The sequence below is a fragment of the Egretta garzetta genome, unplaced genomic scaffold (genome assembly GCF_000687185.1).
Source record: "Egretta garzetta isolate BGI_Z169 unplaced genomic scaffold, ASM68718v1 scaffold76, whole genome shotgun sequence".
NCBI classification, from domain to species: domain Eukaryota; kingdom Metazoa; phylum Chordata; class Aves; order Pelecaniformes; family Ardeidae; genus Egretta; species Egretta garzetta.
In genome coordinates this window covers 820,709-837,438 of record NW_009259859.1, presented here as the reverse complement: position 1 = coordinate 837,438, position 16,730 = coordinate 820,709, and the positions used below count along the sequence as shown (strand labels likewise).

The following is a 16,730-nucleotide window of genomic DNA, read 5'->3' as shown; positions in this document are numbered from 1 at the left end:
CCCTCCCAGCTTCTTGTGCCCCTGGCAGAGCTGAGAGCTGAGAAGTCCTTGATTGGTGTAAGCACTGCTCAGCAACAACTAAACCATCAGTGAGTTATCGACATTCTTCTCATCCTAAATCCAAACCACAGCACTATGCCAGCTACTAGGAAGAGAATTAACTCTGTCCCAGACAAAACCAGGACACACAGTGAGGAGGGCCTGTAACTGTTTTTTTTTTCATGAGCCAAAGTTGACATTTTAAGTGGCAGGGGGCATGGGGACAGCCAGGCAGGTTGGATAATCTGCCCTGAAATAGTGAAAATAAAAGGTTGAGCTTTTTAGCCTTGCAAGGGAGTGTCTCTGCATAAAACATCTTTGTGAATTTTACCCTCTGCTTATGTTACTGTTGTTGGCTTTGGGCTGGATGGATGTAGGAAGAGGCAAGGAGTGCAGGGTTTGCGATACACTTGGTAAAAAAAGGCTCCATTTATTGCTGTGAAGAACAAATGTACCCTGCATTCATCTTCAATAAGCTAAAAATATGAACAACCATAGAACAGATTTTTTTTTTTTCCTGGTTAAACAACTTACTTTATAAACCCAAGCAAAACTGGAGGGTCCTAAGCAACAGAAGATAAGGTGTGTTGGGCATGTGACCGTGAAATATTTCTGATGTGTACGCTCACAGTGATTGCACACACCCCTTGAGTTTGTGTCTGTGGTTTTCCAGAGTCTGATTTAGTGTTTTACAGAAATCTGGCAAGGAAAGTGCTCCAGGCATAAAACCCCAAATGAGTCAGCATGGACCATGTTACACCCAGAGGTAGGGCAACAGAGTCCCTCTCCCCTGTGGCTCTGGGACTGGTGTGGCCATCCATATAAACCAGGATGGACCTTTCTTGTTACGGAGCTACCAGGGCCTCTTGGGCAGCTGGGACTTGTTAAGCCCTTGAATTGGTGGCTCTGACACCAGGCAATGGAAGGAGACCTCCCAAAAATTGAGGACCTTGAGGTTCCCAGCTGGTCAGAAAGTTCTCAACCATGTCTGATCCCATGTGGTCCATGTACATTAATATTAAAGATACACACCTATGTGGGATACACTCATAGCAAAATGGTGTTAATAGATTTGGAACGATCATCTAGGAGCGAGTTAATGGTTATGGGAGTCACAAACTGTTATTGAACCTTCTCTTTTTCATTGATCCTCTAGGGGATCTTTGCAGCAGTCATATGTTTTGTTGGTTAGAAAAACAGGAGGGTTTGTGCTTTTCTTGGTGCTAGGTTTACACAGTGTGCATCTCCTCCAGCTTGCTGTGGCTGCTACAGAAAGTAAATGACACCTTCAACTAACATGTTTTGGGTTTTTTTTTCCCAGAGAATACACTGAAGTGAGATAAAATTTTCACTGAAACTGTAGAAATACTTTTCTGAATCCCAGTAGGAAATAGGATAACAGGAACCGATGTCCCATGACCATGAGATACCATCTTGTGACCAAAGTCAATGCTGACTTCTCCAGAGGGAGGTGCAGAAGCCTCCTGGAGCCTGGCTGCCAGCAGCTGTGCCGTGCTTGGGACAGAGATCACATTTTCTTTCAGGCTCACTGGTTAGCCATTGCCTTATGGCCTACAGCATGAGGACTGTTTCCAGTTTCATAAGTTCTTTATCTTGCTCTGGAGAGGCCTGAATGTCTGCATAGATACCTGCTGCTTTTTTGAGTCCTCCTGTGCCATTATCTGTGATTTCTCATGCCACCAGAATTTAATTTTCTTTGATGTGTTTGGCAATGTAAAAAGGATCTATTTTACGCAATTGAGAAAAATGCTGAATGAAAGTGAATGGAAAGGAAAATATAAAAAAAATTTAGGGCAATAATAGAGAAGTCTTAAGAAAAGCTCAATAAGATACCTGTTCCATTTTCTCCTCTGTAAACAGGAACAGGTCCTCACAAAAGATGGTTTTATCAAACTCATCCCACTTGAGTGAAGTGTAAGCAACAATAAAATTATATATGAAAAACATGACAAAAAAGAGAAAGGGAGATGGGTGGCTTTAAATGAATAGTGATGAATTGCAGAGGGCGCATAAAGCTGAAAGAGACCCCGACAAATCTATAATCAGAAGTGCTAAAGACGGTAAGTACCTCAGGGAGGATTTATGAGGTACCGATGATCAGCTCGTCAGTAAAGACGCCCGGCGGGCAGGAGCGCTCAGCGCATCCCTCAGCACTGGCGGCTGTTATTCACCTTTGCTGCAGATAATGAGATAATTCCGATGCCAAACAGTGGCAGGGTGGCAAGGGATACCCACCGGAGAGGATCAGAAGATACCAGCATAGCTGTTGTCGTGCACTGTTACAGAGAACGGTTTTGGTTTTTTTCCAAACAAACTTGGTCTTGCTTTTGGATTAAATCGACAAAAACGCTTGTTATACATTTTGAAGGCTGCATAGACCGCCTGCCATTAAAAATAGCTCTGTACAAAATCTTTGTAAATGGATTCAATTGGTTAAAAAGTAAATGGCAGACCTCTGCCTGTAAATTCTGAATCGTCTTGTCATGTACCTGAAGGACTGGGCATGAACTGATGATTAAATGCTGGCTATTAAATGCAACCTCGGGCTCGGGAAGTTCCTGAAAACTGGTTTTCTCCCTAAGGCAGCATCGGTGTCCCCAGCCCGCCCCCCAAAGCCTCTGCAGCCACAGGTTTGTTCTTAGCAGCTCTCCCGTGTGCTATTTGCTGTTGGATGATTTTTAAATGATTTGATCAGGGCTTGGCATTTCAGTGAGGCTGTGCCATCGCTTTATAAAATTGTCTGGGTTTTCCATACTATTTGTATTGGTGAGGGGCCTGGAACACAAGTCTTATGAGGAGCAGTTGAGGGAACTGGGGTTGTTTAATCTGGAGAAGAGGAGGCTGAGGGAAGACCTTATCACCCTCTACAGCTGCCTGACAGGAGGGTGTAGCGAGGTGGGGGTCAGTCTCTTCTCCCTGGTAACGGGCGATAGGATGAGGGGGAATGGTCTGAAGTTGCGCCAGGGCAGGTTTAGGTTGGATATTAGGAAAAATTTCTTCACAGAAAGGGTTGTCAGGCTCTGGAATAAGATGCCCAGGGAAGTGGTCGAGTCCCCATCCCTGGAGGTATTTAAAAGAAGGATAGACAAGGTGCTTAGGGGCATGGTTTAGTGGTGGGATGGCAGGGTTAGGTTAACGGTTGGACTGGATGATCTTAAAGGTCTTTTCCAACCTAAATGATTCTATGATTCTATGTTTTTCTCATATAGCATGCAAGCCAGAGTTCTGTTGGATTGCTAACTTAATTCCGCCACCCCCCCCAGCCCCCCCAATTCTTTGAGTAGAGAAATTTGTTCAAACATTCACCAGTACTTAGGCCTTCCCCTGACAGTTCAAGTTGCAGTAAAGTCAGGTCACAGACATAGGAAGATCGTTCTTCTGCCCTGCCAGCTTTTCAGGAGCAAGGCTGCGGACTGCGACGTGGAGCACTGAGCCAGCAGCCCTAACCTGTGCGAAGAAACACAGCCTGCCCCCGCAGCAGGCAGTGCAAAGCTAAACTTTGGCCTCCGACCATTCCCGTTAATGGTGGTGCTTGGGTTTATCCCCCTGCTTTTAGGTAAATACCAACGCAGCCGTGCTGGGAGCGCACTTGCTCCAGTTGGCTCTTCTTTATAGCCAGTGGGGAGAGAGATCTCTGATGTCCCGATTTAAACAGGAGCCCCAAGTGAGGTGAGGGGGATCCAAATTTTCCTATCTAGCATGTGCCCTAGAGCACAAGGGCTTATATTCCTTCAAAACACACGTTTAATACAAATCTTTTAATTCTGTTGCTTCTTTTTCAACTCCTTATTAAAGTAAGCCGGCTATCCATGTTAGCAGCAGCTACCAATGCCCCTTAGGTTTTATCATTTCTTTTCTGAATTGAATGCTCCCATGGGAAAATATTCTTCTGATTTGCGATTTATGCTCCCTTTGCTCATGCTCATCATGATTTGTATTTTAATGACTCCAAGGCGCATCCATGGCCCTTCCACAGCCACACTTACGTGTGTGGTGATCGTTTTCTAAGTTCTGAATTTTTGACCAATATTTTAAGCCTAATTCACCCTCATTTTTGTATCTATTAGAGTAGTCCCTTTATTTTTCCTCCAAGATTTTTGTTCTTTCCTGCCAGTAATATTCCTCCCACACAGGCAAATGAATCTGAACCCTTTTGTATAAAGTTCTTTCTATTTATTATTATTCTTTTTAGTAAGTTGCTGACAAACAGCTAATTGCAACAGTATTTACAGCTTTGCCAGTTCTTGTGCCCAGAGGAAAGGGGTTGAGGACTTTTAATGGTCCAAGTCCTCCTTCCTGCACAGCTGGGAAAAGCCAGGGATGCTGATCTGGATTTTCTTCCAAAAGTCCATGTAGCATCTGTCTGTCTGCTGTTTAGTTACCCACTGATGCCCTTATAGTGACTTCCTTACACTTTTCTCAGGCATTTGTTGCCATCCTTGTTCTACTGTTCCATGATCTCTCAAATAAGAAGTTAGGACTTTTCCCGCCTTAATATTGAGAAAAGTGAAGGATTGCAGATCTTGCTGACTTCTTTAGATAAAACGCCTCTTTTCCTGCCACTGTGGAGGGAAATGGGTGATTTTGTCATTGTTAAAAGTCAAAAGGCAAAGCAAGCCCTCTGTCCACACAAACTGCTGGCACTCGGCTGATGTTCATGGGGCAGACAGTCCCCGAGTAGTGTATGACATTGCGTGACCACCATCAAAAAGAGCTTTCTCATGATAATGTCGCCTTGGTACCCGGCCAAGTCCTGGCTGGGTAACGTGTAGGGCAGAGTCAGCTGTCTCTACTGTTGCTTGCTCTGTGGCATTTGCTGCATCCCAGCTCCTCTGTCAGATGCTGACCTTGTGCCTCTCCGGGAGCTGTGGTGTCCAGGGCAGAGAGAGCACCGTGTCCATCTCGGAGCTGGCTGAGATGGCAGGGCTGCCCACAGTCGGGGCCAGATCTGAGTTGATGCTGTGAAGTGGCAGCATTGGGTCTGCCACGCCAGCCTACGCCATGGTGCTGGCAGCAACCGTGCTTCCTTCCCTGGGACTGTGCCCGTGAGGGTGGCTGCTCCTGGGGCTCTGAAATTGGGCAGGTGGAAGTCATCCACAGAGTGCCCCTTGGGCTGCAGAGACATCAGACCAATGCTATTGCTGTCTTTTGCAGTCACATCTATAAGAAGAACCACGACATGACCAAAACTTGGAAAGGAAAGATGGACCAGCTCCTTAGGGTTGATGACCATGACTTCACCATGCGTCCGGCTTTTGGAGGTGAGACTAAAACAGTTCTCCTAATTTTATGCTCATCTAATAAAGTAATCTAATTAATCAAGTAACTAAAAAAAAAAAAAAAAAAGCCTCTGACCAGATGCACCAGTGTGAAAGTACTTGGGTAGTTTCAGGAGATACTCAAGGTAATTCAGAGAGGCCCGATCCTCACCTCGTAGTCCTCTGTACAGCTCCTACACTCCTTCCTGTTGCTGAAGTTGGCTCTTTTTTTTTGGCTAGTGCTCCCCAGAGCTCAGGATGGACCCTCCCAGTAAGTACTTCCCTGTTGAGAAGATGAACAAGCTGCAGGTTTTAATGTTCACTTGTAGTTGTGAGGTTGCAATGACCTTTTCAGCTGATGTGATCACATTGCAAGGTAAAGAATTCATTAGGTGGATCACATCCCATCCTTGCTAGGAGAAAATGAGTATTTTTTTTCCAGATAAAATCTTGTCTCAAACTCTCTAAAGCAACAAAAAGAGCAGGAGGAGAGGCCTCCATCACCTTCAATTCTGTCTTCTGTTGTACCCAGTTACAGGAACACGCTCACCTGGGCTTTCTAAGCTCACTAATGTAGAGGTAAAAGAGTACTTGTATTAAAAAAGTGCTGGTATATAAACATGGAAATCCCTCTTCTGATCAGATCAATAACCGAGCCCCTCCAGAGCTAAGAACAGAGTTTTCTGCAGCTTTTGCTGAACGACTACTACTGCATCCTTTGTCAATCAGCCTTTCTAGGATGAAGTGCAACATCTCCCTGCCCAGTGAGTCACAAGGGTCACAAGGGTATTTTACATTTTGCACCTAGTCCATAGAACAGAGCTTCTCTGACTCGCCCATTCTTGGCATAGCTGGAAAGATGTTTCTTGCTCCACAGTGCAGATGTACTGATCTGACAGCACAGTGCTGTCCCCATGCTCACAACACAGGGCACTGGGGTGGTTCAGCCTGGAGACGAGGAGGCTGAGGGGAGACCTTACCGCCCTCTACAACTGCCTGAAGGGAGGGTGTAGTGAGGTGGTGTCAGTCTCTTCTCCCATGTAATGGGCAACAGGACAAGAGGAAAGTTGCGCCAGGGCAGGTTTAGGTTGGATATTAGGAAAAACTTCTTCACTGGAAGGGTTGTCAGGCTCTGGAATGGGCTGCCCAGGGAAGTGGTCGAGTCTCCACCCCTAGGGGTATTTAAGAGACAGGTAGACAAGATGCTTAGGGCCATGGTTTAGTGGTGGGATGGCAGGGTTAGGTTAACGGTTGGACTGGATGATCTTAAAGGTCTTTTCCAACCTAAACAATTCTATGATTCTATAAGTGCTGAGGCTCAGATTTGAAAGCACATAGGATCCCAGGCTGATAGCCCCTAGGACAGATACAGTTTGCTTTGTATGCAGTTGCAGGAACTGAGCGGACAGGACCATGCACAGCTTGTAAATTATGGCAGTGGGAAGAAGGAGAACCCCAAATGCTTGCCTTTTGCCAGCCCATGAGACAGCAGTCACTGCTGAACTGGCCGCATTGAGGGTGACCATCCAAGCCGTATTTCATCATATTAAAATGCAAGGGAATAGAACAAGCAGATAAAATGGCCAGCTCAGAGAGTCTTGGTGACTCTAGGTTGAATAGAGTTGGTTTCAACAGTAAATTGTTTTCCCAGCCAGTGAAGTCAGTAATAAACTCTGCTGGTCCCAAAGGGAAGGGATCAAGTTTCCCCTTCGGTGGGCAAAAATCAATGTCAGTGTCAGAGAGGGAATCTTACTAGTCTTCTAGGTAGCAGAGAAAAGCCTCAAAGCATGCGAGTCAAAAACCTTAGAAACCTAAATCACTAAAGATTAGGGTGCTGCGTTGGGTTTTCACTTTTTTTTCAAGCCAACCTCAGTTTTTGCAGTTTGGCTGATGACTTCTGAATGCCTGATGTGGACAGACTGGAAGCACCACTCTCTCCTCCGTGTCATCACTCTGGCCAAAAGACCTGCTGGCTCCTGGGGCTGATGGGGTGGGATGTCAAGGCTTCTCTGGGAGGAGATCTGGACTCCTTCCCTTGACTTGGAGATATATGGGGAGCCACTGTGCTTTATTTATTTATTTATGTTTCTCTAGCTGGACGTAAGTCAGGGAAATGACGCCTGTGCTTTTGGGGAAGCTGAGGGGTTTTGTTCTGTTGTGCTGATGGTTTAGCTTTTGATGCCCAGTGTCACCACTGTGCTGCACTTCTGTAAACAGACCAAATTTTTACTATTTCTATCAATGTCGCAGAGCCCGTGAGGAACACCTTTGTGCCCAGTTCCCACCAAGTAGACACACAGAGTTACAAGGTTACTCTTCCAGTGCTAATGCAACTGCACTTTAATCTCCTCCTTGTCTTGTTTTCTTATGCTACCTCCCAGCACAGGCATTAGGATGCTGCTATAGCCTAAAAACTTGGAGTAGCATTTATAAAATTGAGAAATATCCTAAGAACATTTGGTGAGAAGGTGACTTTTTGTAAAGGAAAAACACGGTGTTTCTGTAATTTTTGCTCAAAACCTCCTTATCTTGCAGAGCTACCTGGTACCAAGGTGGGGTGTTAGGGAAGTTGCACTAAAGTTTGGTACGATAAAGAAGAAAACATGGCAACACCTTCGTTGGGGCTCCAGCCTCGGAAAGCATGATTCACACGCATGGAGACGGCACGGGTGCTACAGGTTCTTGCACAGCTGCAGAATTATGCAGTGTATTGTGGCCAAGAAGGCCAATGGCATCCTGGCTTGTATCAGAAATAGTGTGACCAGCAGGAGCAGGGAAGTGATCGTGCCCCTGTACTCGGTGCTGGTGAGGCCGCACCTTGAATACTGTGTTCAGATTTGGGCCCCTCACTACAAGAAAGATGTTGCGTTGCTGGAACATGTCCAGAGGAGAGCAACCAAGCTGGTGAGGGGTCTGGAACACAAGTCATATGTGGAGCGGCTGAGGGAACTGGGGTTATTTAGTCTGGAGAAGAGGAGATAGATGAGGTGCTTAGGGACATGGTTTAGTGGTGGGATGTCAGGGTTAGGTTAAAGGTTGGACTTGATGATCTTAAAGGTCTTTTCCAACCAAAGTGATTCTATGATTCTATTCTATGATTCTATTTTTAGTGACAGATGATAAGCCTGATTGAAAAAAATATCTAAAGGGAAAGAAAACAAAAGCCTGGTAAGAGGCCATCCTTATATTTTCTTCTGTAATGTTATTCGTCAGGCAGTCACAGTGATTTGCTACGCCCTGTGAGTCTTTCCAGGTTTTTGCTGCGGCAATGCCAGTCAAACTGATGTGGTCTGACCTGCGTAGGATCAAAAGGCTTTTGTACTGCTGAAGCGGAGTAGAGGAGCCCGTGGGACGTGTATGACTGCAACCGGTTGCTGCCCTATGACGCTCTCTGCTCTCTGGGAGTGGCTCAGGGACCACGGTCTAAATGAGAGTCCAGCCCTGTGGCATTGCATTGGGCCTGTGATGGTATGGTGCAGGTGGGAAAGGCAACTCGTCTCTGAAAAACATAAATAATATTATGAGGAGATTGTGAGTGACATTAGACCACGAAGGAACCCTGTACTGTAAAAGTGCTGGTTCCCAAGCTTGGTGGGATAACGGGCAGCTGTTAACCTTCAGCATTTTTGGTGGACCGGTCTACAACTTCACTACTGAACTTTTAGCCAAAAAGGGGATGGGGACTGTAGCTGCTTTATTGTGGCCACAGTGATCCTTGCTGGTCTGCAGAAGACAGTCAGCAAGTTGCCAGCCCAGCACAGCTGTGACCACTGGGCAGAGCAGGCTGGGGTTATGCAAGGTGAAATGGAAGAAAACCATTAGAGCAAGGTGAAGGGTTTTTCAAGAAAGATTATCTTTGTAAAGAGCAAGTCAGCAAGCAAATGTTGTGTAAGTTGTGTTATTAACAGCCCAATAAGCATGGCTGTCTTGCGTGCTCTCAGCCCATTAGAGACAAGCTATTGGGTGCGGTGGTAATGACAAAGATTTTTGCTTTGCTGATGTTCAAAGTAGCCTCCATAAGCTAAAATAGACCGCGTTTGTTATGACCCTTAGGGAGTTATTTCCATGTCAGTGACCTTGTTCTAGCTAGCAGATGTTCAGGTATTATTTACAAATATTAATAGTTAAAGATTATGTAAATGTTTGGTTTGCTGCCTTCCTTAAACATCCGTTTTAAGCATTTAATCTATGACATCTCGTATTTTACGGGGAGCCTGTGAATAAGCAGCTTTATTTGATACTTAAAATAGCTGTATCTTCTTTGCTGAGGAACAGCCTAATGCTGCACTTTTATTATATTTCTTCATAGCCTAATAGCGTAACATCAGCTGGTCCTCGCTGCCCTTTCTTGGCAGTATTTTCATCAGGATGGACAAACAGTGGGGTGAATGAAGCATCAGTAGAGTTCACTTAGGGTTCATATCAAGGGCTGGAATAAAACCTGTGTCTCCCTCAATGAGGTGAGAAGAAACAAAGGTCTCTGCAGTCACGTGGCAGCTGATGAGCCTATCCTGCTGTGACTGCCTGGAAGCTGCCCACACCTAAGAGGTCCCAGACGTATATATGTGCATTAAAAAAAAATATATACACACACATACATACATGCAGAAACACCAAAGACTGTTTTGCAGCTTGCAGACATGGGAACCCTTATGGACATTTGCGAGCCTCTTTGGATATGTGCAATATATCTGGCAGCAAAGAAGTCTCAAACCTGCTCGTTTCCCATGTAGATATTTTTATCTCAGGGCTTACATCTGCCTCACTCCTTCAAAGATAGATGAGGGGACAGAGATACCGTCTTGGAGAAAAACAATGAGTTTTTCAAATCACTGCCAGAGAGAAAAATTAAAGGGATGTCACAAAGCTTTAGTCTCAGAGCTGGAGTGGAAAACTGACACCAGGCATTTTTGTGGTAGTGAGATATCTTCCAAAATCTGCTGCAGTGTTAAAAAATAAAACCTACATTTCTGTCCAATACCTGTTTCTGCCTGGGAACTGACTGGTCCTTTGTAGATTTCATGGCTTCTCCTCAGTTTTAGGTGTTGAGACATGCTGGGACACAACAGCCTTTAAAGCTGGGCACCTTCTGAAGTCGCTCCTGGATGGGACTTGTGTAAACCTCCTGGGTTCCCTGGAGGGGTGAGCCCCAGACCACATGTCCCATTCAACCTGAGACAGAGTTTAGTATTCAAACTGGAGTTTTTGCAAGGTGAAACAAGCCACAAAGTCTTCTCAGTGTCAGAACCCACCCAAAACAGAGACTTGTTGGGTCCATCTGTTCAACTTGTACAACCAGTGAATGCAGATGCAGACTGGGTCTTCTCTAAAGGTATTCTGTACAGCATCTTTTCCACATACAGCACCTAAGTTGAATGTGTAATGGTTTTCACTTGAAGAGTAGGACACAGAACAGGGCAGTTCACTGCGGAGTTAAGAGAAGTGAGGGAGCACTCCCACCGCTGGGACTGTGAACTTGGCAAAGGAATAAAGACATATAAAACCACGAACACCTTGGCAGGATGGTCCCTGAGTATCTTTTTAATACCCAAGTTTGATCTGAGGCAAGCCACTGATGTGCTGTGATTCTGTGCATTTACAGAAATAAGATGTTGCTGATGCAGCTTCAGAAGGTGTCACCTTTACAGTGAGAAGGTGCAAGGGTCATATCACATATATCATATGTGACATATCATATGATATGACATATCATATCATATCACTTGTAAATCCTATACAGAAATTGTGGGGCTAATGGGTAATGTCCAACACAAGAGAGAAAGTAGAAGCGCTCCCATCAGCCTCGGGTTGTGCTTCAGGTCACTTAAATCCTCTGTCAACAAGCAGATATAAATATCTCCCTCAGAATGAAAAACTCTGATTTTCCATCTCCAATTTTTATATTAACAGATTTGCTAATGACCGTGCAAGTGTCTTGAGCTTGCTTAGAATAATAGAATCATAGAATCAGAATCATAGAATGTTTTGGGTTGGAAGGGACCCCTAGAGGTCATCTAGTCCAACCCCCCTGCAGTGAGCAGGGACACCGCTAAGTAGATCAGGTTGCTCAGAGCCCCGTCCAACCTGGCCTTGAATGTTTCCAGGGATGGGGCCTTCTCTACCTCTCTGGGCAACCTGTTCCAGTGTTTTACCACCCTCATTGTAAAGAATTTCTTCCTTATATCCAGTCTAAGTCTTAGAAGGTGCTGCTGTGCTGTGTCTGAGATGCGAGGGGAATAGTGTATTGGGGGGTTCGTTCCTGTGTTGTGACTTTTATGAAGTTTTTAGAGCCCAGGGTTTGCTTTCTGTTTGTATCAGCCCTGCTGAATTAGGATTTGTGTTCTGCAAGATACTGCTGTGGGCAGTGATGGAGATAATGGATGTTGACACGTTTGCTGTTTCTGGAAGAAATGCTTCAGTTGAAGGTTATACAATTTCTCTCTAGACCTTGATCTTTATATACTTGAGCTCATGTTTAATTTGAATAATTCCGAGAATTTGGCTGACACTTTTCGGAGACCCTAAAGTATGAGCTGAAGAGCTTTGCTGGGCTGCAGTCTTTGAGCAAAGCAGCACTCCTTTCTCTTCTCAGCCAAATCCACAGCTTTCACATGGATCTGTTTAGCTTCTCATCCAGCAGTGAACATCCTGGAGAGGTGCCTGAGCTTTGAGATTGCTCCCATGTTACAGTACTCAGGTCTTTTCCTGCTTGTAATTCTTCAAGCTGATCCTTCTGTATTTCATTTCTCTGAAGAAAAATGAATATTGATAAAATATTGCTTATGACACGGAAAAAAATGTTCATGAGCGATTTTTTAAATGTAATGCTATAATCTAAGTTGCTTGGAATCTGTCTACCTGTTCAGTGTGTCAGATACCATCTTAGCTGTTCTTTTCCCTTCCCAGTCACACCTTCCTCATCCTCTGCTGCCTCTCAATAAAAAGGTTTTTTTTTTCTGTTTGCTCATCCCTAGTGGCATGTAATGGGGAATTTGGCAAAGCACACAGAACTTCAGTGGTTCAACAGTTTAGTTTCCAGAGGGACAGGATTAAAAAGCTAGCGCTTCCCAATTGACTCCAAGGTTTAGTGAGACCTAAGATCTCTTGACATATTTCTGTGACTGATCAACAGCCATTTAATTCAATGGTATGTGTTGTAGCCAAGATGACCTTTAAGGAAACCCAGGGTTTGTTTCTGTGCTTTAAAGAGTGTATTTCTTTACAGGGCTTCTGTTTTGCTTCAGACACTGCATGCATTTAGTGTTGCTCACATCAAGTGCCTCTGCAAAACTACATCTTGGTAGAAGTTTTGAAGAGTGATGGACCAAGTGAATAAGCAATTATCATCATTGGTTGTGCACATCGCCTAGAGCAGGACTTTGTGATCATTTGATTCCCACCACTAGCTCCCAGGCAGCAACACTTGGGCTGGCCCCACTGGCCCTTCACCCGCTCTTCCCTGCTCAGCCCAACCTCTTGTCCAAGCCTCCTCCAAAGGGTCTTGGTGTCTCCACATGCCCTCGTTCCCATTCATGTGCTTTCTCATTGCCTCAGCCCCAGGTGCTGAATGAGGAGCAGGGACAAGGGAAAAGCAGTGATTGCTCCTGCTGATTGTGGTAGGATTTTGCCCAAGAAAGGCAGGGTGAATATTTCCACTGATAAGTAAGTTTTTACAGCCTCATCTTCCTGCTGTCTGTATTAAGAACTTCACATCTGAGTCCAGAGTTCAAATGATTTCTCGCTCTCTCTCTATTATACTCACTGTTTTATCTTCCCTCAAATTCATGATTAACTGCGAGAAACAAAAAAGTAATGGCAGTTTCACTGATGTACAAGACACCTAACACAACCTCAGGCCTCTTCTCTCAAGGGCTTTCCAGACCATCCCACTTTACATTGAACGCCCTTTATTTGCATTGAGCGTTTGGTGCAGGAACATGAAAAAAGAAAAGAATATGGACATAGTATTTTATCTTCAAGACCAGATAGGGAAGGAATAGGAGAGAGGAAAAAATACGAGCTTGGCAGTGTTCCTCTGTTTGTGGGTTTAGTTTTTTGTGTTTAGTTTTTGGTTGGTTGTTGTTTAGTTTGTGGTTTTTTTTTTTTAATCTGTGATTAGTGTTCAGACAACTGTGGAAATTGCAGCAGTAAATAGACTTTGGATGGGTTTTGATTTACTGAATCAAAGCTAAATTAAGCATTCATACACAGAGAGTGTCTCTTGCAGTCTGGAAGCTGAGGGGGGCTGCCCAGCATGGGCTGGGAGTGCAGCCCCTTGGCACTGGGGAGACCCGGTGGGAGGTACCGTGGCTGCCCGCTGCCTTCATCTTCTGGCACAACCTGATTGCCCTGTGAAGCCGTCCTGGCAGAGACCATGTCTTCTCTGTTAGCACCTTGCCACAGCTGTTTGGAAGCACTGTGGGCACTACTGCCATGTCAGCAGCTGTGTGTGACAACAAATAATATTAATTACAAATGCTTTCCCTGGCAACAGCCAGAGGCAGTGCTGAGGGCTGCCTTGTGCCTGCCCTGACGTGGGCTGTCTTGGGCTGTGGAGCATTTCTGAACTCCTTGGAAGGTCCCTTCCAACCTGGTGTTCCATGTTTCTGTGACTCTGTCATTGAACTGACTCTGAGCATTGAGCCTTGCTGCAAGCAGAGGCCCAATTTAAGTATCACAAACATGACTCCACTGCAGAGCTAGCAGGTATTAAAGGCATTAAGGGAATAGGTAAGTATTTGAATCATTGGCCAGGCTCTTCTTGACCACCAAGTATGACTTCACGAGGTGTCTGAGCAAAGAAAGGCTCATCGGCTACCAACAGGGCGCTGCCTGTCAGCAGGCTTGTGTTGTTTCCCCGTTGATTATACTGCACATCAAAATGCTTGTTATCACCACAGACACAGTGCTGTTTGCTACCTAGTCTGAGAAAAACAAAGCAAGTTTTACTGAGCAGGAGGAATGTCATATAGAAATTCTTTCTTTTGGTGTTGTTTTAAACTTTTGTTTACTCCATGTCCTAAATAATCATAGAGAGTAGAAGGAAGTGTGTCTGCAGCCAAGGTATAAACTCACAGAGTGATTTCAGATTGAAAAGGACTGCATATATACACTGTATGTAAGACAGGCAGGGTATGTAGTGAGGTGTAGCATCACTCATTAGGCCAGCTGAAACAACCAGAAGTAACAAACCACGTCCTTAGACACAGCACTCTATAAGCTCATTTGCTTGTTAGACCTTATCATACTCCACAACCACTCAACCGACAAGGACAAAGGGGAGCAGGATACTGCAAAGCTATTGCCACAATATTTCCACTTATTGAAGCCACCATTTCCTCTGGTCAAACCAGAAGATGACACATTTGGGAGTGACAGAAGGGCCATGTGCTAGTCCTTGTCTGCAGGGTGCTGGGCTGCATGTTAGGAAGGGCACATCTGCCTTGGATGTAAGCAATGTCTCCTCTCAGGGCAAGGAGCCAGTTGAAAGTAAGGACACATGGCAAGGGGTGACAAGGAAAAGACACCTGCGATTTTGCCATGGATTCGCCTCTCTTTGGTGAGTTGCCATGGTCTGAGAAGGAATCAACTGGCTGATGAATGGCTGCATGCTATGGCCAGATCAGTAGGAACTGGGCACCTTTCCTGGCCTGGCAGGCAGGGACTGGCTCATGAGGAGCTGAGCTGGTGCCACCAAAAGCAGAGGGCTCTCTGACCTGCCTTCCTCCTCCCTGTCTCTCTCCTCTGGCCCTGGTGGCCAACTCAGCCACCCGGCAGGTCTTTGCCTGGGCTGATTCAGGTCACTGATTTGGAAGAAAATAGTCCAATTGCTGCTGCTGCTGCTGTCAGTTTTGGCTGGGTTAATTTTCTGTGGGTCAGTGAGCTGAACAGCCCCACAGAAGGTCCCACCACAAGCTCAGTCTGCTCCTCTCTGCAACTTCAGCCTTTGCTGAAAGTCATTCCCTGTGTAATCTGGGGAGGGGGCTGAGGACTGTTCTCGCCTGCTGACTGAGCACAGCTGTGTTGTGAAGCCCCGTGCGCAAGAGGAAAAAATCATTGGCACTTCTCTGCCCTGCTGCTGGACATGGCTGTGACAGCATGCCTGCGTTTCACCAGCAGGTGCAGCCTGGGGCTTTGGGGGTTTTCCCAGTTTTGGGGAATACCTGGGAGAAGGCAAACTGAACACCAACAGGGTGAGAATTTCCTTGGCCTCCAGTGATTCCTTATAATACATAAGCAACTGAAAGGGAGCAAGATGGGCTCATGTCATTGGAACGCAAAATCTTGCCAAAGTCTCTGGGCTCCTGAGAAACATGCTGGGGCTGATTAGTTGGAATTTCTCCCCAAGTAAATCTTCCTGCAAACACCCTTCGGTTTGGACAAACACCACCAAGACATGAATAGGAGCAAGCAAATGTTTGCTGGCATTTTTTTTAAGCACAAAGTGCACAGCTGCGTGCTTGAGTGTGACATGTAGGTGTTTGTAAGCATCTAGGAGTGATCTAAAAGTGCTGGGTTAGCCATGTTTCAGCTTCATTGCTGGGGGCAACAGTCACTTAAATTGGAATTGGCGGTACCAAGGAGCCTGGTCCTGCTCCACAGGGCTCGCTTCAGGGTAGCTGTACCCAGCACAGCCCCTGACGGGCGTCGCGGGTGCAACAGGCTGGAGCCGCACGCGTGGAAAGGGGACAATGTCACCATCAGCACGTGCTGCTGTAATTTGGTGAGGCTGGCTTATCAAAGCCTGAGCAAAATCTGTATCAGGGCTAGTTGCAGTAATCAGCTTGCCTCATGGGCTTTGTGATTACCCCTTCCCTACTGAAGCCAGGTTGGTGCTTCTTTCTCTTCCAGCAGAGGCAAATGTAAGCCTGTGTTCAAAGGCCCTGAAGATGCGTGGGAATCTGTGCGGGTACAGTGCATGGGAATCTGTGCAGGTACAGATGCCATCAGCAGGATGGATGGCAGCTTGCAAAAGTGCTCTGTGTTCTCAAAACAGCAATGCTGCTGTCTCATTAGGCTTACGGTGCATTCAGAACTTGGATGTGGTCTTGAGGAGGATGCTACTGTAGCTAAATTACAGGCATGCAGCAGGCCCTGCTGTGCATGGCACTGTGCAAATATGGGTCTGGAGCTCAAAGGGATTGTGGTGCCTCTTAAAAACATCCAACTGCTAATCAGGTTCAACATCTAGGTGCTAAAAATCTTTGCAAACCTTCATGGAGGCCACTATGGTCCTCGGAAAATTCATTTCTGTTGGGCAAGTCCCAGATATGTTCGCCACAGTCTGCGTCACAGACAGTGCCCAGGCTGGACACACACTCTAGATATGCACATGAGCCCTGTGAGACCCACTGCCACACACTGAGCGCTCAAGGTAGGGGTGGATCCCCCTGGACTGTTCCTCAGCAGTTC

At 45.8% G+C, this 16,730-nt stretch overlaps 1 protein-coding gene across 1 annotated transcript in view; it reads left to right on the top strand.

The window, feature by feature from the left end:
- Window positions 1–16,730, top strand: part of LOC104127351 (gamma-aminobutyric acid type A receptor subunit rho2) — a 40,816-nt gene that overhangs the window by 6,246 nt on the left and 17,840 nt on the right. The window contains exon 2 of the mRNA XM_009640016.2: window positions 5,215–5,321. Within this exon, the coding sequence (XP_009638311.1) occupies window positions 5,215–5,321 (107 nt within the window). The remainder of the gene's footprint in view (window positions 1–5,214; window positions 5,322–16,730) is intronic.